The following is a 27,988-nucleotide window of genomic DNA, read 5'->3' as shown; positions in this document are numbered from 1 at the left end:
TGGGGCCTCACAGCAGCAGATTGTTGGGGTTTTCTCTCTAATATTTCTGTACAATATAGGCCTAAGCCCCTGGAGGTGACTGCTGCTGGATAAATAAAACTGAAATTAACTGAATGAATAACAGTGAGAGGGTTGTGGGCGCCAAATCAAGGAGAAGAAACAACATAAATTATTTTAATAACATGAGTGGTCATCACACGCGACCAGAACAGCTTCAGTTTGATTCTACAGTCCCTGCACTCTGTTGGAGGGAGGGCAAACATTTCACCTCATTTTCATAATAATGGAGATATGGTCATCCAGCTGGTACTGATTTGTGGTTACCAGGTTTTTTTTAATTGGTCAACTTTAATTTGTATAACTTAACAAAGTCAGCACAGATTTTTTCTTAAATAATTAAAGGCTGTGCATACATACATGACATAAACATTATAATACTGACATACTGGATGCATATTATGGAAAAGTACTATGGAGTGACAAGCTGTAAATGGGTGCATATGTTCCTGTAACAAGTAGTTTTTCCTTTTAAGTACGCTGACTATTTGGGATCAGCTGCGTATTAAATGTGCAGCAGTAAAAGAAACGACATATTTAGACCACCCACCAAGTAACCACAACATCAGCTGAAATAAGGGTTTTATATCAGCATTCTCACACATTGCTGCTCTGTGGACCAGGTTATCAAAACCTATATTCTGTGTGCGGTTAATCAAAGCCTCACATGCATGTGTCATGTGACCCTGCAGATCTTTCCAGTGGACTTGCTCCATCTAGGTTTGGAGTTCTTCCCTTCATTGAGAAACTGATTTGTGTTTACTTGTGTTATCTTTGTCTAATTTCTAAATGTGTTTGATGAAACTGAAAATACCATACTGTGGCAATCAAATCCATGATGAAACAATCTGGAAACTTAATCAGATGATCCAAACCAGTCTAGTGTGAGGTTCCAGGTGTAACACCCAGCAGGTTTACTTCCTCTTAAAGCTCTGAAATCACTTTATGACGCAGGATTGTTTGATTGTTTCTCTTGATCACTGGTTCTTGTAGGGCTTGTTGATAGCCTTGTTAATCCATCGCAGGAACCTGCTAACACGAGTGTAAACCCCAGGGAAAGAGGGGTTACCACAGCCATGACCCCACGAAATGACTCCTGTCAGCACCCAGTGACCCCTCTCCCCCTGACAAACCAGCGGACCCCCACTGTCACCCTGGCAGCTGTCCACACGGTGGTGCTTCGACAGGCTCCCGGCACATAGCATGCGGCTGGTGAAGCGGTTTCCATATCGTTTCTTACACGTCGAGGCTGGAAGCAGAGGGACCCAGGCCTGGAGCAGGGTGTGTGAGTACTCTGAGTCTGGCAGCAGACATAGAAAAGATGGAAGAAAGTCTCAGTTACATGAGAATGAAACACCTGATAGAAATGAATCCTGAATTTGAAAAACACTGGTGGATGAAAATACTGTAGACCTATTTTGGTGAAGTTTGCAGTACAAAGTTTCTGTGTATTATTGTAGACTCTTTGTCTTACAATGTAAACTGAGGCAGCTGCTGTTGTGGTTTGGCACCACATAAACCAGGGCTGCCCAATCCCGGTCCTCGAGAGCTACCGTCCTGCAGCTTTTAGATGCATCCTTGTTCCCACACACCTGAATCAAATGAATGGCTTGTTATCAGGCCTTTGCCAAACATGATGGCATGCTGAAGAGGTAATCAAACCATTTGATTCAGCTGTGTTGGAGTAGGGATGCATCTAAAAGCTGCAGGACGGTAGCTCTCGAGGACCGGGATTGGGCAGCCCTGACATAAACAAACTGCAGTATGTTGGACTGGTACACAGCAGACATGGTGTTCATGGTCAGTGTTAGTTGCATCAGGATGAGCTGACATCAGTTTATATTTAAGGCTGATGCTGATTAGATTCACTCACTGAATTCTTTATAATAAATCGTTATACTGTCAGCTTGTGCATCATCTCCGTATATATCGTTGAATCCACCACAAACCACAAAGAGCCGCGAATATTGGAGTAAACATACAGGACTGTTGATCAAAGCTTCACAAAAATATTATTGTTTCTCAGTTGTTCTTTTCTCCACACATTTGTAAGGTCCCACCACCTGCCAGCTATGTGCAGCCCATCCCAGAGAGGATTGTTACTGGATCAAAGTGAAAGTCAGATTTTGATGTTTAACAAGAGCTGGTGTGTTCCCCTAAACTTGATCACTTGTTTTGCACAAATATATACTGAAAAACAAAGAACAAATCTGATGTGGATGGATTCTCTGTTCTTTAGAAGGTAAAAGCTTAAAATGAGGACACCATGTGACTCTGTCCCAAAGTCTTCTCCAGATGCTACACTTACATATATGGACACTATAATTACATAAACTGTTGTTGCATTTTCTGCTCTGTAAAGAAAAAAGAACAAATCTAAAGACAGATTGAACCATCAAATTCTGCAGCAAAGAAACGTGGTGACAGATGATGAGCAGCGAGCCTGCAGTGAAACTTGGATGATCTGATTTCCTCGTGTTGGTGTTGTTCCCAGACCATCATGAAAATGTTGTTCCAGGTTCAACATTGCAAGTGACCAATCACATTGTTGTGACGTTATTCCTTTGCGCGCCAAGCCATTCGTGCATTTATGAAATTCCAATGTTGCAAGGACAATATCAATTCTGCTTACTGTTTATTAAAGGGTTACGGTTAGGGTCAGGGTCCGTTGATCGGCGGACAGAGGCGGTTTCTCGCAGCTTAAGTACAGTTTTTTGTTTTACGCCGGTTTTTCCTGAAGTCGCAAAAGTATGACGTCACAACATTCTGATTGGTCACTTGCAACGTTGATCCTGGAACAACATTTAGTATGATGATCTGGGAACAACACCAACACGAGGATATCAGATCAACCGTGAAACTTACCTGTGATGCCCCAGCCAGTTATTACACAGGCAGTCAGCCTCTTCTCCAACTTGTCACCTGGCTCTGGCAGACACACAGCACCAGTGTGAGGGTTGAATGCCACACAGTTTCCCTCTGTGCCTTTCAGACGCAGCAGGGCTATATCATACTCCCAGCTTTGACTGTGGTACTTTGTGTGAATGATGATGCGTTCTGGGGACAACGTGCGTTCGAAGTCATCTTGTTCCACGGTGTGGTAGTCACCGAGACGTAAGACGTATCGCGCCGGGTCTCTGCCAAATCTGGAGGTGAGAAGAAAATCCCTATTTAATGTCTTAAAGCTGAGGGGGATTTCATCTTAGCTAATCAAGTGTTTATTGAAGTTTAATGAAATAAAACTGTAACCACGTGGTGAATTTAAGAAAGCAGACTGGCGTTCTTTTTTAATTACTTGAATTCATACTTGTAATATTTCCTGGTTGGTTTTAGATGTCTTTTATTTTCTTGAACCGGTCGCAGCAGATGGCCCCGCCCCTCCCTGAGCCTGGTTCTGCTGGAGGTTTCTTCCTGTTAAAAGGGAGTTTTTCCTTCCCACTGTCGCCAAAGTGCTGCTCATAGGGGGTCATATGATGGGTTCTTCTCTGTATGTATTATTGTAGGGTCTGCCTTACAATATAAAGCGCCTTGAGGCGACTGTTGTTGTGATTTGGCGCTGTGTAAATAATATTGAATTGAACTGAATTGAATGCCAGAGCTGATAGGCAGGCAAAATACAGAACTATCAGAACAATGAAGGCATGTTTCCTGTTAGAAAAACGAGATACATGCAACTGTTGAGCCTCTAAAGCAGGGGTGTCAAACTCAAACTCACAGTGGGCCAAAATTCAAAACTGGAACAAGGTCGCGGGCTAACATTAATATTTATTGAAAAAAAATCTTCCTCTAGATATAAGAATGAATCTTTTCTTATGGACTCAAACAAGTTTTGCTGAAAACCTGAATATGGAACAAGCAAAGCTTAATACTAAACAATATATATATTAGCTGTATAATACCAGTAGGCCAGCTCTGATAGTCATTTGGTGTGGCTTCGCGGGCCAAATGTAATCAGGCTGCGGGCCAGAGTTTGACACCTATGCTCTAAAGTTTAATATAATCACTCCAAAAATAATAGGTAGTTCATCACAAACCAGCACAGACATAGCACCATTGATTGACACCAATTGTGTTTGATTTTGTTAATGTGGGGGGGCTGGTTGACCTTGGATGACCTCTAAAAAATTGTAATAATAACATTGAAACAAAAGCAGCACAAATGTTTAACATGAATTTGTTTGATTTGAAGACGGTGGGCCAACATCACTCACATTAGAAACAATGTGAGTGAACTGCCTCCTACCTCTTGAAGCAGTGGGCAGCAGTAACAAGCCAACAGGAGTTGATGAGTGAGGCGCCACACAGAGGATGGTTGCCTTTAGACTGAGACCTGAGCCACAGGGACACCTGCCACGGCCACTCACCCCTGAAATCAAAGAGTCAGACTCTCAGAGCTGTTTCAGTCAAAGACACTGTCAAACTGCCATGAGACTTCTCAAGCAGCAAAAATGTCCCACTGACATGAAACTTCTGAGTGCATATGTGCGTGTACGCTAACCTCAGTGACTTTTCTCCTCCTATGATTCTTCGCTGACGACGCTGACGACTGAGTCTGCGGCCACAGCTCTGCATTGCTGAGGCACCGTTTCCCGTGGGATCTAGTGTATAATCACAGATGACACCTGCGTCCTCGCTGTGGCGACAATCATGGCCTTCTTGTCCTTCAGCTGGACACTGGCCTAAGGATGTTTCAGTTCCTGAGCATCGCACATTGTCCAGATGGATTGGACCCTGACCCTCACCGAAATACGCCATAGATCGAGCTTTAGCCACGCCACTGCAAGGACAGCATGGAGACAAAACACTTATTCTTTTATTGTATGAGTGTATATGTCATTGTGTGTGCTGTATTGTTACTACTGCCTGCTTCTGCATTGCGCAGGCATTTATTCACCCTTCACACACACATTCATATACAGCTTTATTCATTGCTGTTATGCACTTTGCGATATCACACACTCTCCTACAGCCACCTATATGAATCATAACCATAAGCTCCTTTTCACCCTGAATACAGAACACAAGAGGATGAAACTTTTCACTTACAATAGGAAAAACCACTGACACAGCCTTCTAGGACAAATATATCTGTAAAAATGTTGTCATACTAACGTGAATCCCAGCTGTCTACAAACTACAGCTGCATTAACGTCATTCCAGCCATCATCGCACACACTTCCCCACTGGCCGTTAACAAACACTTCCACTCTGCCTTCCCTCCTGGTCTCTCCTGCAACCAAACGCACCAGAGGGCCTGAAAACAGAGACCAGAGGGACAATGTGTCGTTACTGCCACAGCGAAATGCTGAGTTGGTGTTGGTCTGCGTAGTGCTACTCAGAAACGTACCTATGGGTGCGTAATTACTTTGTATCTCATTGGCATCACTGTGACAGAGAACACCTACATCCTCACTGTGTGAGCAGTCGTGTTGTCTCCACTGAGAATGAGTGCAGGCCAGTAAAGTGGTCTCTGTCCCGTCACACTGCACCTCATCCAGCTGGATCAACCCATTGCCTTCTTCATACACCTTCTCAGGAGCCACTTCTGCTCGCCCCCTGCAGGCAGGGAAAATGCATGAATGAGATAAACAACAAAAACAATAGTTCCCTATAAGTTCACTCAGACTATTGTTGTGTGATATGAAGACGCACTGACCTGAAACCGAGCTGTCTGCACACTACCTGGGCATTGAGCTCAGTCCAGCTGTCATCACACACAGTGCCCCATTGTCCCTGGTAGTAAATCTCCACGCGACCCTCCCGGTCGCTGGTTGCTCCCACCAGGCGAACTGCACCATCTGAGACCACGCATCGCTAAATTACACACTTGTAAGTATGAACAACTTGTTGTACTGCTTTAGGTCTTTCAAAGGCTGCTACGTTTAGGTTGGACTTTAGCTGAATAATTACTAAAAGCAGCATATCAACACAAAACTAAAGGTGAAAACCAACTCACTGAACAGTGTTAACAAAAGCTCACAGGAAATTTTACCCACAACAAAAGACTGTTGACCTTGTAGCGGCTCTAAAGGAAAAAATAGGTCATCAAAGTCTTAGGATTAAAAAAAAATATTCAGAGCAATATATATAAGTCACACAGTGTGCACGTAAACACACCAGACCTGAAGAAAAAGCTGATCGTCACTCGAATTTTATAGTCACATAGAGGCTGGGGTTGGTGTGTGCTTCCTTCCTTGGCTCTGACCTGTATATGGATTGCAAGACACCCCTGCATCGTCCATGTGTTCGCAGTTGTGCTGTTCCCAGTTGCTATGAGGACAATCTTCTAGAGAGAGTTCATTGCCTGTGCACTGAACCCGAGCCAGCAAAACTGGACCAAAACCCTGGCCAAAGTGGGCCCGCGTCCATGCTTTGGCAACACCCCTGTTGGTCAGGACAATTCTGAATTTACATATGCACTACAAGACACCAGAAATATATTACGAATACATGAATAAGCTGCGGATGTACGGTCCAAATATATGTACAGTGAGCATTAGTGCTGGTATGTGATCCTGCATATAATTAAGTGTTTTCCTGTGTTATCTTTGATCCTCAGATCCCGCCCTCACATGTCTCCCAGTTGGACTTTTAGACGTTGTTTTTCCAGATTCTGGACCTTCTTCATCTCCTCATAAAGATTTGCTGTTTATTTATTAACTCTACCACAAGTCTGCATCCTGGGTCCTCGACTAAACTATCCAATTCAGGGTTGCAGGGAGGTTGAAGGCTATCCCAGCTACCTTATTGGGGCGAGAGATGGGGTACATCCTGGACAGGTTGCCAGTCTATCAGAGGGCTAACACAGAGAGACAGACAGCCATTCACGCTCACTCTCACACCTATGAGCAGTTTAGAATCACTAGTTAACCTAACCACACTAATTGCATGTCTTTGGACTTTGGGAGAAAGCCAGAATACCTGGAGAGAACTCACACAGACATGGAGAGAAACATGCAAGCTGCACACAGAAAGGGCCTGGCTACACTCAGGACCTTCTGTCTATAAGGACAACAGTGTAAAATAAAAGTCATTCAAGCATAAAGTAGTTATATGTTACTTATTATGGCATAATATTTCATTGCATTACAGTCTTTGTTCTTAATTGCACTGGTGAGAAGTAGCCACATTGACTTCTGCATGTCTAAGTTGTAACAATGTTACCCAGTGTGAATTATAATGTTGCATTTCATAAGATAATTTGTCTAAAATCAAAGTGCAAAGATACTGTTTGTGTTAGCTTTGGCACATTTTCAAAGCTGTTTCTTAAAGACAAAAGCATGAAGACGTTCTTCGACTCTAGCTGCCATCTAACTACAGCCACATCTAAGGTGCAGCAATAGCTGTATGACATGTAAACAGTTACATGTGGTTTAACTTACCAATGTGACAATGCCGTGATCATCCAAACACATTTTCTGAACTGTTGTCTTCCTTCCAACTACACTATTGTTGGCTTCATGACCTCAGCTCCTTGTTGTTGCTCCCAGGCTGGAAAGCACAGAAATCTTACTCCATTCTGGAAACATGGTAAATGGACTAATACGTATATACCAGCTTTTCTAGTCTACTGAGCACTCAGACTTGTTTCTACTGCAATTCTCATTCACTCAGTCACATAACACTTTTATCTTTCTACACTCACACTCCAATGGCTTCATCGGGGGCATCTTCGGCACACGGCTGGAGCAGTCGGGATCAATCCACTGACAAACCGACTGATAGACGATGCATTCTACCACCTTAGTCACAGCTGCCCTGAAGGGCCTACATCATGGTCATTTACAACAGCAGCCCACCTTTCTGATGAGTTTCTAACGTCCACAATTTAATTTTCAAACCCAAAAGCAGCATCTATGTCATGTATTCCATTATCAACTTAGGCTTGTGTAAACAACGTTCCCATAATGCATTTTGCTGGTGATGTCACAGCTTTATAGAGGCCGATAAATTAAGATGAGAAATGGTTTATCGGGAATCTATGGTACAGTAAATTATTAAGCTATGAGTGTGTACGGGTGAGCTTAATAAGTCTGTGTAGGTTCTCAGTCATCCAGGTCATGCTAATCTCAGGAGCGATTGGACTTCTGTAAGTTGCTTTGCAGAACTTTCTAAAGTGTGACTCTCGAGTGGTTTACCTCCTGTCTATCTTAGGATCTGTAAGTTACAAGCAACTTAAAGAAGTCCAGTCATTTGTTTTCCAAGCTACATAGATGCAGATGGTGTGAGGGGATGTGGAGCAGAGCGATACGTACCTGTCGGCACCGAGTGCATGCAACATCCCCCCAAAAAGTGACACAGAAGGTTTTGGAGCAGGGTTCAAACAAACGAGTGAATACAGACTTTCTTCTGCAGAAACTTCATTTCAATTGAAATTTGAATGTAGGGATAGTTAAGCTCACCTAAAGCCCTGAACTCATTGTTCATTAAGACTTTTACATGGAAGGACTTTATATGTAACAGGAGGGAGGCGATGCTGCCGTGGTCCTGAGTCGTTTGTGTTTTGGGGCTTTCAGGTTTTGTCATTTTTGTGACTCCGGGTTGTTTTTACGTTTATATTGGTTCTTGTATTTCTTTCCCTGAGTGTATTTAGCCCTGTTCTTAGTTTTCAGGTGTTTAATTGACCACTGACCACTACATACAATGACAGATCTTGCATTCTGTGTGTAGCAGCAGCTGATTTTTTCTTACCCCAAGCCCAACTGTCGACACACCACTTCTGCATCAAGATCATCCCATTGGTCATCACAAATGGTTCCCCACCTGCCGTTATGGTACACCTCCACACGCCCCTCAAATTCCTCCAGGCCTCCTGCCAGCCTTAAAGGGATTCCAGTACCTGGCAAAGTGTTGAAGCAACCATTTGTATACTAGTGACAGTAATATGTTACTCTTGTTCATTATTGTTATTAATGTTATTGTTTTGAATGAACAACAGTATGATGCAGCGAGGTGAACGAGTGAAAAGTAAGTACTGAAGCCAACAAATTCAGTCGTTTCTGGGCAGCAGCTGGTTAATTTCTTGAAACTTGATGAAATCTAATTACTGATCAGGAAATCAATGGGGATGTGGCGTACAACACTAGAGGCCAACTCCAAGCCCATAGCACAAGTCACCATCAAGTGCGGGATCTACCAAGGAGATGCTCTGTCCCCACTGCTGTTCTGCATAGGCCTGAACCCCCTCAGTGAGATCATTAACAAGACTGGCTACGGATACCGACTACGGAACGGAGCAGTTGTCAGCCACCTCCTGTACATGGATGACATCAAGCTGTATGCCAAGAGTGAACGAGACATCGATTCACTGATCCACACTACCAGGCTATACAGCAATGACATTGGAATGTCGTTCGGACTGGAGAAGTGTAGTCGGATGGTAACAAAGAGAGGGAAGGTAGTCAGAACTGAGGGGATTGAACTACCAGAAGGCAACATTGCAGACATAGAGGACAGTTACAAGTACTTGGGGATCCCACAGGCAAATGGGAACCATGAAGAGGCCGCTAGAAAAGCTGCAACCACCAAGTACCTGCAGAGGGTCAGGCAAGTCCTGAGGAGTCAGCTGAATGGTAAGAACAAGATCCGGGCCATCAACACGTACGCCCTGCCCGTGATCAGGTACCCTGCTGGGGTAATAGGCTGGCCAAAGGAGGAGATAGAAGCCACTGACATAAAGACAAGAAAGCTCCTTACCATGCATGGAGGGTTTCACCCCAAATCCAGCACCCTGAGGCTGTACGCTAAGCGGAAGGAAGGGGGCCGGGGACTGGTGAGTGTCAGCACCACAGTCCAGGATGAGACAACGAACATCCAAGAATACATTGGGAAGATGGCCCCAACTGACAGAGTGCTCAGTGAATACCTCAGGCAGCAGAAACCCAAGAAAGAGGAGGGAGACGAGGAACCATCATGGAAGGACAGGCCCCTGCACGGTATGTACCACCGGCAGATAGAGGAGGTGGCTGATATCCAGAAATCAAATTCAAAATTTCTAATTCAAATTCAAATTTTATTTGTCACGTACACAGTCATACACAGTACGATATGTAGTGAAATGCTTGGACAACTGCTCGTGACCTAAAGAAAACAAAAAAGGAAAAGGCTATGAATAAGATAGGAAATAAATATGAAAAATTAAAAAGGGTAAATTTAACTAGGAAGGAATAAAATATAAATTAAGGTTAAAAATGAAATAACTGTACAACACAAATTAGAATGAAGGGTAAATTTAACTGGGAGAATAAGATAAAATATATAAATTAAAGTTGAAAATAAAATAACTGTACAACAAAATACACAATATAGAACTATATAAGAATGTATGAAGAAATATAAATAAATATATCCACAATAACAGCAGCGTGATTTAAGTAATGAAGTGAAATCAATGTCCAGAAAGTCCAGTGTGTGTGTAAGAACTGTATGTGTGGGTCAGTACTGTGTGGTGGTGTAATTGAGAGACCGTATCGCCTGCGGGAAGAAGCTCCTCCTCAGTCTCTCTGTGTTGGTCTTCAGGGAGCGGAATCGCTTTCCTGACCTCAACAGAGAGAACAGTCTGTTGTTGGGATGGCTGAGGTCCTTCACGATCTTCCTGGCCTTGGTCCGGCACCGCCTGCTGTAGATTGAGTGCAGGTCAGGGAGCTCGGAGCGGATGGTGCGCTCAGCTGACCGCACAACCCTCTGTAGAGCTCGTCTGTCCTGCATGGTGCTGTTCCCGAACCAGGTTAAGATGTTTCCCGTCAGGATGCTCTCTATGGTGCACGAGTAAAAGTTCCTGAGCACCTTGGAGGGCAGTTGGAAGTCTCTCAAGCGTCTGAGGTGGTAGAGACGCTGTCGGGCCTTTTTCACCACGGTGTTGATGTGACAGGACCATGACAGGTCCTGCGTGATGTGAACTCCGAGGTATTTGAAGCTGTCCACTCTCTCCACTGGGCACTCGTTGATGACGGGGGTCTGGTAGTTCCTCTCCTGCTTAGTGCTGAAGTCCACTATCAGCTCCTTTGTCTTACTGACGTTTAGAAGGAGGTTGTTCCTCTGGCACCAGTTCTCCAGATTCCTAATCTCCTTCAGGTAGGCCGTCTCGTTGTTATCAGAGATCAGGCCCACCACGACGGTGTCGTCAGCAAACTTGATGATGGTGGTGGAGCTGGTAGTGGCCACACAGTCATATGTGTACAAAGAGTACAGCAGGGGGCTCAGAACACACCCCTGGGGGGCTCCAGTGCTGAGAGTGGTGGAGGCTGAGACATGTCCGCCCATCCTTACTGCCTGTGGTCTGCCAGTTAGGAAGTTGGAGATCCACAGACACATAGATGAGCTGAGTCCCAGATGCTCCAGCTTGGTGGTGAGTGTGGAGGGAATTATGGTGTTAAATGCAGAGCTGTAGTCTATGAAGAGCATTTTAACATAATTCCCCCTTCTAGTGTCCAAGTGAGTGAGTGATGTGTGGAGGAGATGAGAGATGGCATCGTCTGTGGAACGATTTGGACGGTAAGCGAACTGTAGTGGGTCCAGTGTGTCTGGTAGTGAAGAAATGATGAAGTCTCTGACCAGGCGTTCAAAGCACTTCATCACTACTGAGGTGAGGGCTACAGGGCGATAGTCATTGAGAGAAGCAGGGTGGGGTTTCTTCGGGACAGGAACAATGATGGACTCTTTGAAGCATGTGGGGATCACCGACTGAGATAAAGAGATGTTGAATATCTCAGTGAACACAGGAGCTAGCTGGTATGCGCAGTCTCTGAGGATACGACCTGGGATGCCGTCTGGTCCTGCTGCTTTCCTGGTGTTCACTCTCTTGAAGGCTCTCCTTACTTCATGCTCGGAGATGACGAGCACGTTTCCGGTGCTGGCAGTATCTTCCTGTCTGCAGCCGTTAGCGCCGCTAACACTAGCATTGTTGGAGTCCTTAGCTGCAGCCTCGAAGCAAGCATAGAAAGTGTTCAGCTCGTCTGCCAGAGTCACGGCCGCGTTCGTCATACCGGTTGTTGGTGCTTTATAGTCCGTTATTGTCCTTAGTCCCCGCCACAGGCTCCTAGAGTCACTCTGTTGGAGTTGTGACTCTAGTTTCCTCCCGTAGCGCTGCTACCATGTGGCTGGACAAAGCTGGACTGAAAGACAGCACAGAGGCACTAATCATGGCAGGAACAAGCTCTGAGCACAAGATCCATAGAGGCTGGGGTCTATCACACCAGGCAAGACCCCAGGCTGTGTAAAGATGCCCCAGAGACAACCCAGCACATAACAGCAGGGTGCAAGATGCTAGCAGGCAAGGCATACATGGAACGCCATAACCAAGTGGCCGGCATAGTGTACAGGAACATCTGTGCCGAGTATAACCTGGAAGTCCCGAGGTCAAAATGGGAGATGCCCCCAAGGGTGGTGGAGAATGACCGAGCTAAGATCCTGTGGGACTTCCAGATACAGACGGACAAAATGGTGGTGGCTAACCAACCGGACATAGTGGTGGTAGACAAACATGAGAAAATAATAAAAATAATAATAATAATAATACATTTTATTTCAAGATGGGGAGAGGGGACGGAGAGAGAAAGAAGAAGATCTGAGACACCGAGATGGGATGGTGATCTGAGATATGGAGGGGAGAGATGATGAATAGCCTTAAATGTATACAAGAGTATTTTGAAATTGATGCGATATTTGACGGGAGCCAATGAAGCTGCTCCAGGACAGGAGTGATGTGATGGATAGAAGGGGTCCTGGTGCCTGGTGATGATACGAGCAGCAGAGTTCTGGACGCGTTGGAGCGTCCAGAACTTACAAAATTACAATAAAGTAATTTTGTAATTCTTTTTGTAATTTTGAGTTTGTTTGTGATGTAAGGTCACAAATCTCACCTTCAGGTTCAGCACAAAGCACCCCTGCTTCGTTTCCGTGGTTACAGTCTCCAGTGGCAAACTTCCTGTTCCAGCACTCTAGCAGGGAATTCTCGTTACCACGGCAGCCTAGACGCTCATAGTGGAAGATGGGACTGGGGCCAAAGTAGGAATGCTGTAGGGCTATACCAATCTCACTGCATGAAAAGTACATATACAGAGACACTCTTAGTTCAACGATCATCCAGGCAGCATATATCTGACCTCACCCAGTGGGACATCCAATCACATTATTTACATCTAATCACCCACACCTTATCACCCTCTCTCTAACTTACACGATTTAACACAAAGTTTAAACTGCGCATGTTCTTCTTTTGTGTCATTCTTAACATAGCATATTGGAACATTAACCACACATGGATATAATTCATGTTTCATCGAGTTTATGTAATTCTAGATTCTAGATATGTCTTTAGCACATTCTCACATGAAGATTATTATATCAGCTTATTTTTATGAAATCATATATTTTATAAGACATTTTCTGAGATTAGTGGCTGCCCAGTGTCACCCCTCCCTCCCTGTAAAACACACCAAGGTCAGACTGTCTCTCGGTGAGGCCTGATTAGAATCATTACATAGATTTATTTACTAATTTATTCTGTGTTAAACTTATACATACTCATTTTAATACACCTGATAATATTCTGATCAGTATAAAAACAACTATCAACAAAATCACATATGAATTATGGTTCTGTGGTCAACCATTAACACGCCTTCCTTCAGTTAAAATGTGGACAGTTCTTATCTTCTCACATTCCTTCACACGCATTCACACACTAATCTACCAGGTTAAAGATGGATCATGTACTCACATCATGTTATCATTTAACATATCAAACTTATATTCTGATTTGTCTCTGATTAAGAAAAAATCCCATTATTATTATAAAGCTCTGATTCAGCCCTGATCAATTTTAATCACATTAAAGACCTTCCACTCCCTCTCAGCTGTAATGACAGGGGCGGCCAGCGGGGACATCCGTCCCTCTCGACCTCACATCACCTGCAACATCAACTTGTCCCAGTGTGTTTGTACACACTGTCTTGGTATGCAGGCATGTCTCACTGGTTGAGAACTGCCTTAATTCTTTGTAGCATTGATTCACAAAATTGCTGGAAACATTTCTTAGAGATTTGGGTCGATACCGACATGACAGCATCATGCAGCTGCTGCAGATTTTGGTCGTCCAATTTATCAATTCCACCACATCGTGAAGTTTCTCAGTTAGAGATCTAGAGACCATGGAGACCAAAGTACTGCAATGTTTTAGTCTTCTCTTCTCCTGCTGAGTGTGTGTGAATTGTAACCCCAGTTTCTGGGTATTAGATGACGGGAGGTAGTATACTACTATTACCTGTGGGCCAAGGTTCGACATGTCGTGCTCTTCTTCAGTTCAATTCTGTACTATTTATTTAAGGCCAAATCAAAATAATGGTTGCCTTAAGGCTTAAGTAAGTAGTGGTTATTTGAGCTACTAAGCTAATGTTGCCTTCCTATCAGCTTCAAACAGTGTAGTGATTGCCCTCTGACCTCTGGCATCAAAAAGGTATTTTGTACAGAACACAGTCATTCACTGATTTGTTTCTATGGGCCATTCTCTGTGCCCAGGAGATCAGCACTTTCATAATTACTCAGCTCTAGTACTGCCAGCCTGTGCAGCACCAACAACCACGCCGAGCTCAAGTTCACTTAAATCACCTTTCTTCATCGTTCCGATGCTTGCCTTTGCAATTTAGCAGGCAATAACCTCATAAGCACAGATCTGCTGCCTGATTATATAAAGATGAGGAAAAAATTCCCTCATATCAAAATTCAAATGTAAAATATTCCCAGAACAAGGAATTTTTAACACACCTTTTCCAACTGTCCTTTTTTATTTTGGATGCCTACATTATTTTTACTTTGAACACAGAAACAACATTATTTCTAAAAAACAACAACAAACAAAAATAAATATCACCAAACGGATCCTAATAGTCAGCAGTGTGTCCTTTTTACTAGATAACATGTTGGTTTTGTCGGGTTGTTCTTCATCGGGAGCACCGTGTGTTTTGGCTCTCGTCATGTTGGGAGACAAAGCGATGACCCCAGACCCAGTTTTGCAGCTAAGAGCTGATCTCAGCGTGTCCTCCTTTCTTCATGATGAGAGTCCTCAAACACACCGAAGTATCTGCACAGCGTAATACTCCCACCATCGTGTTTCGTTGTGGAGATACTGTTCTTTGGGTTCTGTCTCTGTACCCGAAGAGCTCTAGTTTTGTCTCATCAGAACCACATGTGTATATATACTAGGGGTGCAACGATACACAAAATTCACGGTTCGATACTTTGGTGTCACGGTTCGATATTTTTTCGATACAAAAAAATGTTCATGCTTTTTTAATTTGTCATATATTAAAATTATAAATATATACTTTAACTCAAAGGTACAGTTTTTAAATTTAATGTTGCTGAAACAACAAAGTCATAAAATAATAAATCTATCTGATTGAGGAATCACTCATCTTTGGAAAAGAGTTTATTACAGAGAAATGTCTCTTTCCAAAGTAAAAGCAATACTATCCGCTTCTTCTGGGCTATATTCTCAGCAGCATATTAAACATATCAGGTGCCCATAAGGAGAATCCTGTGCTAACAGCTGTCTAAATGACTCGGGTAAAGTTTGTAGCATGCTGCTTGTTGTTTTTGTCTGCTTCCACTTGTCTTTGCACTAGGATGATGTCGGAGTAAATGTGCAGTCATACTCGTTGTGTTCCCACTAGTGCTGTAAGCGTTAATCTGAAATGACGTTAACGCCACAACACGGCAAATCTCTGTTAACGAGCTACTGCCGATCGCCCCGTGTGTGGGGCTGGACGGCCAACACGTTAACGAGCTAACTGCGCTAACGCACTAGTTCCCACCCATGTAATTGAGCATTGTGGCACATCCAACATACTGTTTTACTTTAGTCCATGACGCGCTTACCTTCAGCTTAACTTCTGTCTCGCTAGCTTGCCCTGCGCTCAGTGAATCTGCGTTCGACTACTCCGCCTAGGCTGCACTGCAGAAAAGTTGATAAAATAAATTACAAATGTTGTATTGTTCGATACATATGCGTACCGAACCGAAAGCACTGTATCGAACGGTTCAATATCGATACGAGTATCGTTGCACCCCTAATATACAGTATGTATGTATATATATATATTACCTTTAAGACTGGTTCTTAGCACTTTTCTACTCTGAGTACTCAAAGCACTTTTATGCAACTCGTTCCTTCTCCAAATCACACCCATTCATTTCATCTAGTTTTTTTTTAGTGCTATCTAACTAACATTCATACACATTCACACTCAGATGGATGCATCGGAGAGCAACGTGGGGTTAGTATCTTGCCCAAGGATATTTGGCATGCTGCTGGAGTAGAACCAACAACCTTCCAGCTAGCAGGTGACAGCTCGACCACCTGAGCTACAGCCACCCCACAGATATGCATAGTGTTCGTCCAGGTGTCCTTGAAGGTGTCTCTTCTGCAGAAGTGTAGTTGTTGTTGGTCTGCAGCCTCAGTCCATTCCAGTGATCATCTTCTTTAAAACTACTTGGCTACATCATTCACGAGTGTCTTGGCAGCAGTTCTGGGGTCTTTGGACACATCTGTTTTAGTGCCTGAGTCTTTGAAATGGTTGCTTCCTACCTCTGCCAGACTTGTTTTGTTCTGTGAATTTCATGATGATACTATAAAATATAATAATGAACTAATTTCTTTAGCCTTTGGCATGATGCTTTCTCAAGTGACAAACACGGCCAACAGAAATAATTCATGGTCTATAATAAAAACTAGCAAGTTTAGAAATGCTAGGGTAAAAGCACAGTGCTTGATTTCTTTGCAATAACCTTTAATTTCATAGGTTTGCTAATAGTCTTATCTTTGATCTATATTTACATTAACAAGCAGCTGAAAAGACATTAAAAGACATACATAATAACAGTTAAATACCACATTTTCTGCACAAGCACAGTAATACATTTAAACTCTGGTGGTCACCTGTTCTTGAAAGGATTCTGTTGCCATCTTTTTGTATGTTGCCGAAGCAGGAACTACATTACATTAGTAAATGCCTCACTCTACTACTTGAGCCACAGCTACTCATGTGTGTGTTCCTCAGCTGGGTTAAAATTAAAGCTCTGCCATTACCTTAGTCCAAGCTGTCTGCATATGACACTGGCATCACGGTCAGTCCAGTGTGTGTCACATACTGCGCCCCACTTGTTATTCACATACACCTCCAGACGGCCACTGTTGCCTGAACCCCCCACCAGTCTGACTGCACCTACACACATCAGGAAGAACTTCAACAAGCAGAACTCGTACAATAATAACAAAATAAAATATCATTTTAAACAAGAATCTTTATGAAATCAGTGGTTTGATCATTCTACCAAAAGTGAAGTGTCACTGGCACCTATGACGATACAACATAGCTACTCAGAGGAAACTGTGGACTGTGTGGAACGCTTAAATTGTAACCTGTCACTTTGAGCAAAGGTAAATATGCTTAAAAAGGAAAAAGACAATCGCAGAAAGACATAGAAAGGCTTTTGCTTCAAAATTGAATCTACAAGGGGATAATGAAATGAATGCATATACAGGATGCACCCAGGCCATCTGCAGCCCCCAAAAGCACTGAAGCCCTAAGGCCATACAACTTGATGACAACTGCAAGCCCACTGCAGCCGCAACATGACAAAGGCCCCAGACGGGGAGGCTCCCAAAAGACAACCAGAGAACCAGAGGCAACAGCCATCCCTGTGAGAGGACAGGACAAGCTGAGGACAGGACACCAGGTCCTCGGGTCCACACTGGAGCCTCTTCAACTAACTTTCTCTGGCTCTGGAACATAACATAGCCCAAGATCACCTTGGGAAACTGGTCACTGATGCTGAAGCCTGCCTCCTTACCGTCTCCTGGATGCTTGAAAACACTACTCATACTGTGGGCCTGAAGAAGGATAACAGTTTTATTAAATTATTTTTATTTTCTACTCAGGCAGAGTAGGCAGGTCATTCCCTTGGTGAGGGATGTCACCAACTCTTGGAAGACTGCTTTTCTGCAGCGAGTGTTTTCACCTGCTGCTGGCTGGACACCACTGAGTTCAATTCAATTTTATCTCTAAAGCACCAAATCACAACAGCAGCTGTCTCAAGCCAACCAAACAGAGCCTGAAACTCACTGTGAAGAATTTCCAGTAGCAACAGGTGTGCATCAGAACAGTCTTTTATCTACAGACTCCAAAATGTTCACTGTTTCAGAGGAGTCATCAGTTGTGCTTCCTTGGTGGATGGAGTGCCTTTGCTGCTGCAACGAGTTGGCACCTTGTTTGGTTTCCCCACAACACCTAACTTGAAACAATCATCATCCTAATACCCATAATATACTTTTATTACCTTTAAGACTGTCTACAAATAAACTGATGGAAAAGAATAATCACTGAAATAATTGGAATCAGTTGTGCATCATCATAGCGCTCCCACATCCATATACACAGGGAGTGCAGAATTATTAGGCAAATGAGTATTTTGTCCACATCATCCTCTTCATGCATGTTGTCTTACTCCAAGCTGTATAGGCTCGAAAGCCTACTACCAATTAAGCATATTAGTATGGAACGCCAGGACTGCCATAATGAATTAATTAAATACACCATTAAATAATTAATTAAATGTGGCAATAATTAATTAAAATTGGAATTAATTAATTAAATAAATAGTTATGACACATGTAATTAATTAATTATTGACACATTTAATTAATTAATTATTGACACATTTCATTAATTATTGACACATTTAATTAATTAATTATTGACACATTTAATTAATTATTTAATGATATATTTATTTATTTCATTTTGGCAGTCCTGACGCCTGGCTCTCATCATGAAATAATTTTATCTGTCAGCCTCACCCATCAAACTCAGGGGGCGGGGTTAACGCTGATCGAGTCAAAACCATTGCTTTGGCCTGGTGGCCATTGTTTCTAGCACACAACAACCAGCATGTGGAAGCTAACAGAACTGAGCTTTGAAAAACCCTGTTTGTGTGTTACCAAATACCGTTTTAATATTTTTTTAGCCGAGAATGTAGTGGTTTAATCTTCATGTGTCTGGTCGGTTTGTCAAGATACAGCCTCTTTGCAAAAGTGCTTCGATGATGTCGGAGATGTCTGCCCAGTCTCACGGCAAAGCGTGGGATAGACCCGCTCGCCACGCAAGCAATCCCACCGACAAAGCGCAGGCCCCGGTACACAGCTGTAGTAACCCCCGCTGACTTCTTTTACTGAGGTTATATTTATCGGTGTTTTATTTCCTGATGTTCTTATGTGTCCTACGTGTTTCAGTCGCCAATTCTGAATTATAACTAACATTAAAAACATGTTTAAGGAGGAGAGAGAGCAAATAAATCTGTTTAACATCTGATCTTTGGGTTTTTGTTCAGTAATCAGCGTGACCTGTGTATAAACACATAAAAGAGATAACGTTGGTGTTTCCGTCATGTAGTAACTGCTGGCTTTAACTGTACAAAGGTTGTTCGACACTATGAAACACATACAGACTTCATGATGTTCGGCTAATATTTTTATTGTGAATATTAATCATGCTGACCTCGCTCTGTACACCACGCAGCGAGGTCAGCATATCCACGATATCCTCAGCTCCATGAGTTAACACAAAGTTTCCCAGCTGACTATCTAACTGCCAACTATTCCAGAGACGTGAAAATATACAGCATAAAGAAAAGTGTAAGAGCCTCAGCAGCAGATTAGAATAACAGTTATACATTTAATAAATCACCAAATGAATCCAAGAAACGAGCAAACCTGTTCCGACAATTTGAATTTGTATTCCCTCAGCTGCAGACTCGCTGCTGTTTAAATGTTTGAAAAGGAAGATTAGATATAAAAAACGTCAAACATAGACTCAGTCTGCCTTCACATTTGATATGAGGCCAGCACGTATAGTGGCCTCAGCAGGCTATTACTGAAATACACGTGCTATATCATAAACTATGATATAAACAGGGAGGTCCTATTAACATGTTTAGTTTTAAAGGACACCTTCCTGCCTTTAGTCTCATTCATGAGCAGTATTAGTTTTCTTCTAACATCCAGAAGTCTGCACAATGTGTTTCATAGTTTGTAACAAGCCTTTGACAGGTAAACATAACATGACCGAAAAAAAAGAGAGAGAGAGTGTTGACATAAGAAGAGAAAATCCTCTCAATTATGGAGACAGGCAAATGGTTCATTTATGTTTGATGTGTGTTTATTCCTCCCTAAATATCGTCGGTGAAGTTCGCCATGCACGTCAGGTTTTCCTGCGCATTTTTATACCTCTGCCAACAGAGAGAGAGAAAAAAATCACATTCTAACAGACAGCTGGTGCTTAGAATACAGTTGAATAACTATTAAAAAACAGATGATATTTAGATGATAGTTCAGTCTAACACATGTGCCACTGAACCATTAAACATCTGTGAAACTATGCAGTTATGAAACGTAACTTTAACCTCAGCCAAACCGATTTGCTCAGTTGTAAATAAAACAGCGAAGTAAACGTGACCCGACAGACAGAACCTGAGTGAATGAAGTCCAGCGTTTAACCACTGAGAGCTAAAACTCAGCTGAGGTTTCAAAGCTGTGTGCCGGTGATTGGACATCAGCCGCTGATAAAGCTGTTCGCCTATAAAGTGCTCTGTAAGGAAACAAGCTCCAGCAGCTCTGCGCTCGGGGAAAACACTATATTTACTTATCTTGTGCAGAAAAATGCGCTGACATTGCGTTATATCGAGCACCGGCTGCCCGGTTAAACTGTGACTATCACCAGGTAACTAGGCGTGTTTCTTGAATTAGCAGCAGGTGTTAAACAGCTGGCAGATGAGGAGGAGGATGCATGCAGGTAAACTGAGGGTCTGCTGAGCTGATCGCTGGTTTCGTGAGAAAAATGTCAGCTCGTTCTTTATGTTACAGAAGCACAGAGACACAAGACCAGGCGGAAAGAGACGATCGCTCGGTGAAAATGAGAATCTGCGAATGCAACATGTGGAACACGGAGAGTGGAATATGTAAACAAACCGGTTAACGTAACCCCCTCGGTGCACTCTGCATGCTAACTGTTAGCAGAGCTAGTGAAATCTCTGAAAACATCTGAGCACTTTTGCAAACATGTTCTATGTTGACAACCTGACCAGACATACGGCGCGACATTCGCGGCTAAAACACTGTTAAAAGTGTAGCTGGTGACAGAAAAACGGGGTATTTTAAAACTACACCACCACCATTGCTGCCTGTGATTTGATCTGCATTCTGGGATACCTGGCTGCCCCAAGTCTACACAAGCAATCGATTTTCTAGGATCGACCTGTTTTGACTTACTTTGCACGGCAACCAATCAAATGTTAGAGAAGCTGCATGGGCAGCGTTAACCCCGCCCCCTGAGTTTGATGGGTGAGGCTGACAGATAAAATTATTTCATGATGAGAGCCAGGCGCCAGGACTGCCAAAATGAAATAAATAAATATATCATTAAATAATTAATTAAATGTGTCAATAATTAATGAAATGTGTCAATAATTAATTAAAATGTGAAATACATAAATAATTAATTAAATGTGTCAATAATTAATTAATTACATGTGTCATAACTATTTATTTAATTAATTAATTCCAATTTTAATTAATTATTGCCACATTTAATTAATTATTTAATGGTGTATTTAATTAATTCATTATGGCAGTCCTGGCGTTCCATATATTAGGTGATGTGCATCTCTGTAATGAGAAGGGGTGTGGTCTAATGACATCAACACCCTATATCAGGTGTGCATAATTATTAGGCAACGTCCTTTCCTTTGGCAAAATGGGTCAAAAGAAGGACTTGACAGGCTCAGAAAAGTCAAAAATAGTGAGATATCTTACAGAGGGATGCAGCAGTCTCAAAATTGCAAAGCTTCTGAAGCGTGATCATCGAACAATCAAGCGTTTCATTCAAAATAGTCAACAGGGTCGCAAGAAGCGTGTGGAAAAACCAAGGCGCCAAATAACTGCCCATGAACTGAGAAAAGTCAAGCGTGCAGCTGCCAAGATGCCACTTGCCACCAGTTTGGCCATATTTCAGAGCTGCAACATCACTGGAGTGCCCAAAAGCACAAGGTGTGCAATACTCAGAGACATGGCCAAGGTAAGAAAGGCTGAAAGACGACCACCACTGAACAAGACACACAAGCTGAAACGTCAAGACTGGGCCAAGAAATATCTCAAGACTGGTTTTTCTAAGGTTTTATGGACTGATGAAATGAGAGTGAGTCTTGATGGGCCAGATGGATGGGCCCGTGGCTGGATTGGTAAAGGGCAGAGAGCTCCAGTCCCACTCAGACGCCAGCAAGGTGGAGGTGGAGTACTGGTTTGGGCTGGTATCATCAAAGATGAGCTTGTGGGGCCTTTTTGGGTTGAGGATGGAGTCAAGCTCAACTCCCAGTCCTACTGCCAGTTTCTGGAAGACACCTTCTTCAAGCAGTGGTACAGGAAGAAGTCTGCATCCTTCAAGAAAAACATGATTTCCATGCAGGACAATGCTCCATCACACGCGTCCAAGTACTCCACAGCGTGGCTGGCAAGAAAGGGTATAAAAGAAGAAAAACTAATGACATGGCCTCCTTGTTCACCTGATCTGGACCCCATTGAGAACCTGTGGTCCATCATCAAATGTGAGATTTACAAGGAGGGAAAACAGTACACCTCTCTGAACAGTGTCTGGGAGGCTGTGGTTGCTGCTGCACGCAATGTTGATGGTGAACAGATCAAAACACTGACAGAATCCATGGATGGCAGGCTTTTGAGTGTCCTTGCAAAGAAAGGTGGCTATATTGGTCGCTGATTTGTTTTTGTTTTGTTTTTTAATGTCAGAAATGTATATTTGTGAATGTGGAGATGTTATATTGGTGTCACTGGTAAAAAGAAATAATTGAAATGGGTATATATTTGTTTTTTGTTAAGTTGCCTAATAATTATGCACAGTAATAGTCACCTGCACACACAGATATCCCCCTAAAATAGCTAAAACTAAAAACAAACTAAAAACTACTTCCAAAAACATTCAGCTTTGATATTAATGAGTTTTTTGGGTTCATTGAGAACATGGTTGTTGTTCAATAATAACATTATTCCTCACAAATACAACTTGCCTAATAATTCTGCACTCCCTGTAGAGCAATCTGATCACTTTCTGACCACTTAAGGTGTTTTAGACTACATGCCATCTTCAGACACCTGCTGCCCACCCTTAATTCACCTTGATGACAATCACAATAAGCCCATCCAATGGCTCCAGAGGTCTTTCGGAAGAAGCACCACGGTTTGGTTTCTCTGTCTGGGTTTCGGCAGAAGTTATGGTCTCCCAGGCCTCGGTTTGGATACTGCTGCATGTAGTCTGGGAAGTTAGTCCACTTTAAGCATGGGGAGCCTGCGTCTGTGTGAGAAACCGAGCCATTATAGTGGCCCAGTTTAGTGAGACCCTCTGAACAGGACAGCAGCACTGCAGACACAGACAATCATCCGTCAGTGAGACAACATGTTAATAAAGTCACATTCCATACAAACTTTTCATTTTATACAAACACAAATGGTTCTTTATACAGAGCATTTCAAGATGTTAAAAAGATGAGAGAGACGAGGTTAAATAAATAGAAAAATGATTGTAAATAGTAAGCCTTCACTCAGTGTAAACATTACTTCAGCACAAACAGAGCACGTGTGATAAAAAGACACTAATTCCAACATGTAGATGAAACATCTGGAATAAAGGGGAGTGGCTTCTCTGCTGCCGCCGTCTTGCTGAGGAGTCTGACTATGAGAGCTACTGTTGTACCCTAACTTTGGTTGTGTTTAGTTATTTATTTACTCGTTCCCAACTGTCTCATAGCTGGTTTTTGTGATAAGTTGCAAAGTGCTCTGTTTATGCAACGTAAGAAAGTGAAACATTTATTATTATTTTCATGTTTTGGCTGCGATCAAATGCATCTAATAAAAATTATTCCTATTATTATTGTTACAATCACCTGAATGACCGACTGGACTGGAGGACCAACAGTGATGCTGAGCAGACTCAAGCTCCCATCCTTTGATGGGTTCAGCAAGATGTGAATGCCATCTATTTTGCTTTTTGTGGTGTAGTATTTATAGGATATATACCATTATTATTTTTCTCTTGTCAGCCTTACTCTTCTTTAACTTACCTCATTTTTACTTTTCTTTGTTTTTATCACTGTTGTGTATGTAACATTTCTTAGACATAAGACCCAAACTGAAGTCAGGTGACATAAGGAATACACGATAGTGATTTCTATCAAGGCTCGTTCTATTCTGTGAAGACGAAATCAGACTGGAATTGTTCATAAAGCTTTTTGCCAGACAACTGAGCACAAACCTGCGAAACGACTCCAGGATTTTAGATACGAAGCTTAGGTTAGATATAAAATGACAGTTGTTGCAATTCCTGAGATGAGAGACTTCAATAATAATTTGCTTCTGGACTTCTATGAAAGGGAAATATATATCAAGCTGGTAGCTTAATACTGATGCCATGGCCAACAATGTGAGGAAGGCACTCCCCAGCAATCTGCAGCTTTTCCACACCCTGATTTACTCAACCCAAGTCTAGGACTATTCCTCAGCACTGGCAAAACATTGCTCACCTAAAATGTTTTCCTTATCTGACAAAATTACTTATTTATTCACTGATTTCACTGATACTTGCTGCACTGACAGGTATGTACATATAGTGCTTAGCACATGGAGCTTCGTTCCCCTCCAGCTGGATCTCAAAGACCAAATACAGAAAATAACTTACCTGCACTCTGAACTACATTGAAGTGTGTCCATTGAGAAATCTGTTAAAGAAACACAAACCCCGTGGAACGCAATGTGAATAGGAATTACAGAGCAACAAGAAATACAGATTTTAACAAAACTAAATGTTCTATTATTATATTATAATGAAATATCATACAACCATAAAGGCTGGCTTACTGTGTCAAATGTAGATGTAGTTCATTTTTTTAAAAAGCTGATAAAGCAATATTTTAATTCATAACAAAACACTGAAAAATATTGAGAAGAAGTCTGGGATGTCTGTTTAGGAACATTTTGCAACTATAGTTATCTAATTGAATTCACCTAATTATAATTAGGTGAATTAAATTAGTAACAGGTCACCAACATGACTGCAATAACGAAGAGAAAACCCCGACAATTCTATGACCCCATATGAGCAAGTGCTTGTGACAGTGGGAAAGAAAAACCTCCTTTTAACAGAAACAAATCTCCAGCATAACCAGGCTCGGGAAGAGGCAGCCATCTGCCACAGCCGTGTGGTGTATAAACACCCAGTGAGTGAAAAAAGGTGCATGAAGAAGTACAGTATAACCCTTACCACCCTGAGCCAATTGCAACGTGACTAAGAGAGGATTCAGGGTCACCTGGTCCAGCCCTAACTATATGCTTTAGCAAAAAGGAAAGTTTGAAGCCTAATCTTGAAAGTAGAGATAGTGTCTGTCTCCTGAATCCAAACTGGAAGCTGGTTCCACAGAAGAGGGGCCTGAAAACTGAAGGCTCTGCCTCCCATTCTACTTTTAAATACTCTAGGAACAACAAGTAGGCCTGCAGAGCGAGAGCGAAGTGCTCTAATAGGGTGATATGGTACTACAAGGTCATCAAGATAAGATGGGGCCTGATTATTTAAGACCTTGTATGTGAGGAGCAGGATTTTGAATTCAATTGTGGATTTAACAGGAAGCCAAAACAGGAGAAATCTGCTCTCTTTCTAGTCCCTGTCAGGACTCTTGCTGCAGCATTTTGGATCAGCTGAAGGCTTTTCAGGGAGTTTTTAGGACATCCTGATAATAATGAATTACAGTCGTCCAGCCTGGAAGTAATAAATGCATGAACTAGTTTTTCAGCGTCACTCTGAGACAGGATATTTCTAACTTTAGAGATGTTGCGCAAATGGAAGAAAGCAGTCTGACATATTTGTTTAATATGTGCGTTGAAGGACATGTCCTGGTCAAAAATGACTCCAAGGTTCCTCACAGCGTTACTGGAGGCCAAGGTAATGCCATCCAGAGTAAGAATCTGGTTAGAGACCATATTTCTAAGATTTTCAGGGCTCAGAAAATATTCTGTTTTGTCAGAATTTAGCAGCAGTAGGTAGAGTGTTCGCCCCATGATCAGAGGGTCGGGGTTCAAATCCACCAAACGGCTACCCCTGAGCAAGGTACCATCTCTACACACTGCTCCCCGGGCGCTGGACTGGTGGCTGCCCACTGCTCTACTCAGTGAATGTTTTAAATGCAGAGGAGTAATTTCCTACGGGATAATAAAGTATACAAAGTATACATTATTAAAAGGAGGAACAGAAAAAATAATATGAAGATTAAATTAAAAAATAAATATTTCTCCCTCCAGTTATTTTATTGTTCAACCTTGCCTGTCGTGTCTTTCTACTAGACAAAAACTTGGCCCCACTAGTAGCAAATGTAAAAAGTGCTTGTGGCCAGAGGGCCCCCACAGGGCCCCCAAATACTTCATCTTTTTTTCCATAAGAAGGAGAGAATATTGTAAAGTTTCTTTCCATTAGCTTCTTTTAAATGGATTGTATGGTTTGAAGAGATCCCTTTGAGATATTCAGAGGAATTTCCTTAAAGGCTCTGAAGCATTCACACTTATCTGCAGTGATGTGACACAAATAAAAGTGTAGACTTTGACCTGCTTACATTATGAAGCACACTGACCAATCGCCAACAAAGAAGGAAGCTGCGTTGATAATGGTTTTCTGTGAACTATAGCACATTAGAATGGGCTTAAATGTGTTGCTGTTAAAGTGGGTGGTCAGTAAAACAATATCCTCCAAAAAGTGCTTCATGTTATTCACTTTGTGAAAATAGATCATTAACTCTTCAAAATATTTAAACGCATTTCTAACCAATTTCATTTCCCTGCTGTTCTTTACCAGAGGGCAGAGGGGTGCTTGGTACTCGATGTTCAAGTCATGTCTGAATCCTTGGAACAGGCAACTTGCCATCTGTACAATCAGGTATAATCTAAGGCCTGTAGGAAAAAAACTGAGGTGAAAATCATGTTTGGAAACGGATCTCTACATTCCCTCCACATTTGGATATCTAGGTCTGGTTTAAAATTCGCTCTTAATTTAAAAAAGGGCACGAGTGAGAAAGTCTTCAGCCTACGTTGGACCACCGTTTGTGACTATCGGTCTAACTATTGATGTTTTGAGAAAAACCTGCTTGTGACGGCACTACTGAGTTTTTTGCTATTATTTAACAGGTCTTGCAGTTTCATGAACAGTCAAATAAATAAATAAATAAACTGATATGTCATTACCAATTCTAAGAGTTGATACGAAGCACTATAGAAATATCAGGCGAAAATGGAGGCAGCGAGTTCCAGTAATAGTGCAACAGACATCTGGAAATTTGCCAGCGAGCTATTAAAATAAATACGGTATTTATCTCTGCCTTTGTTTTGATTTGTTCTTAATGTAAGTGTGACGGAAAGCGATGAGCGCATACAAACAGTTTAAACTCAGCATGGCACAGACCAGTGTCCCGGTTTACTTGACACAATGTGTTCCGCGACAAAGACGGCTTTATATAGGCTGAGCGTGTTGGGCAGCAGCGTGCTCACCTCTGCAGACACCGCCAGCGCCAGTAACAGACAACACGGGACAAATCCGGACACAGCTTTCCTCTGCTCCATCGTGCTGAGGAAACCATATTCTCTACACTGCCAGCGCACACATTCACCAAGTCTTCACGGCCTCTGACAATCCTTCCTCGATACGAAACACACAGGATACTGTCCGCTTTTAACCGAGGTACCGACGTCCAAGTCGCTCCAGAGCTAAAAATGACGCGCTGTTGGAGAGGAAAGGGCACACCAATATCGCTACCCACCCTCTCTCTCTCTCACTGA

The 27,988-nt window shown here is 42.4% G+C and overlaps 1 protein-coding gene across 1 annotated transcript; it reads right to left on the bottom strand.

The window, feature by feature from the left end:
• Window positions 1-133: 133 nt before the first annotated feature.
• Window positions 134-27,988, bottom strand: LOC146561781 (neurotrypsin). The gene is made up of 14 exons (XM_085243085.1): window positions 27,701-27,988; window positions 24,852-24,891; window positions 23,295-23,537; window positions 17,144-17,279; window positions 12,918-13,093; window positions 8,749-8,896; window positions 6,263-6,441; window positions 5,714-5,855; window positions 5,405-5,613; window positions 5,170-5,311; window positions 4,556-4,834; window positions 4,301-4,423; window positions 2,923-3,203; window positions 134-1,357 (listed from the first exon to the last, which is right to left on the bottom strand). The coding sequence occupies exons 1-14, from the start codon at window positions 27,770-27,772 to the stop codon at window positions 1,035-1,037; spliced, it is 2,493 nt and encodes an 830-aa protein (XP_085099211.1). The 5' UTR covers window positions 27,773-27,988; the 3' UTR covers window positions 134-1,034.

This window comes from Mchenga conophoros, linkage group LG13, assembly GCF_057382185.1.
Source record: "Mchenga conophoros isolate Kocher_MC1m ecotype Shallow Benthic linkage group LG13, M_conophoros_male_GT1.1, whole genome shotgun sequence".
Classification (NCBI taxonomy): domain Eukaryota; kingdom Metazoa; phylum Chordata; class Actinopteri; order Cichliformes; family Cichlidae; genus Mchenga; species Mchenga conophoros.
This window is presented reverse-complemented; position numbering and strand designations above follow the sequence as displayed.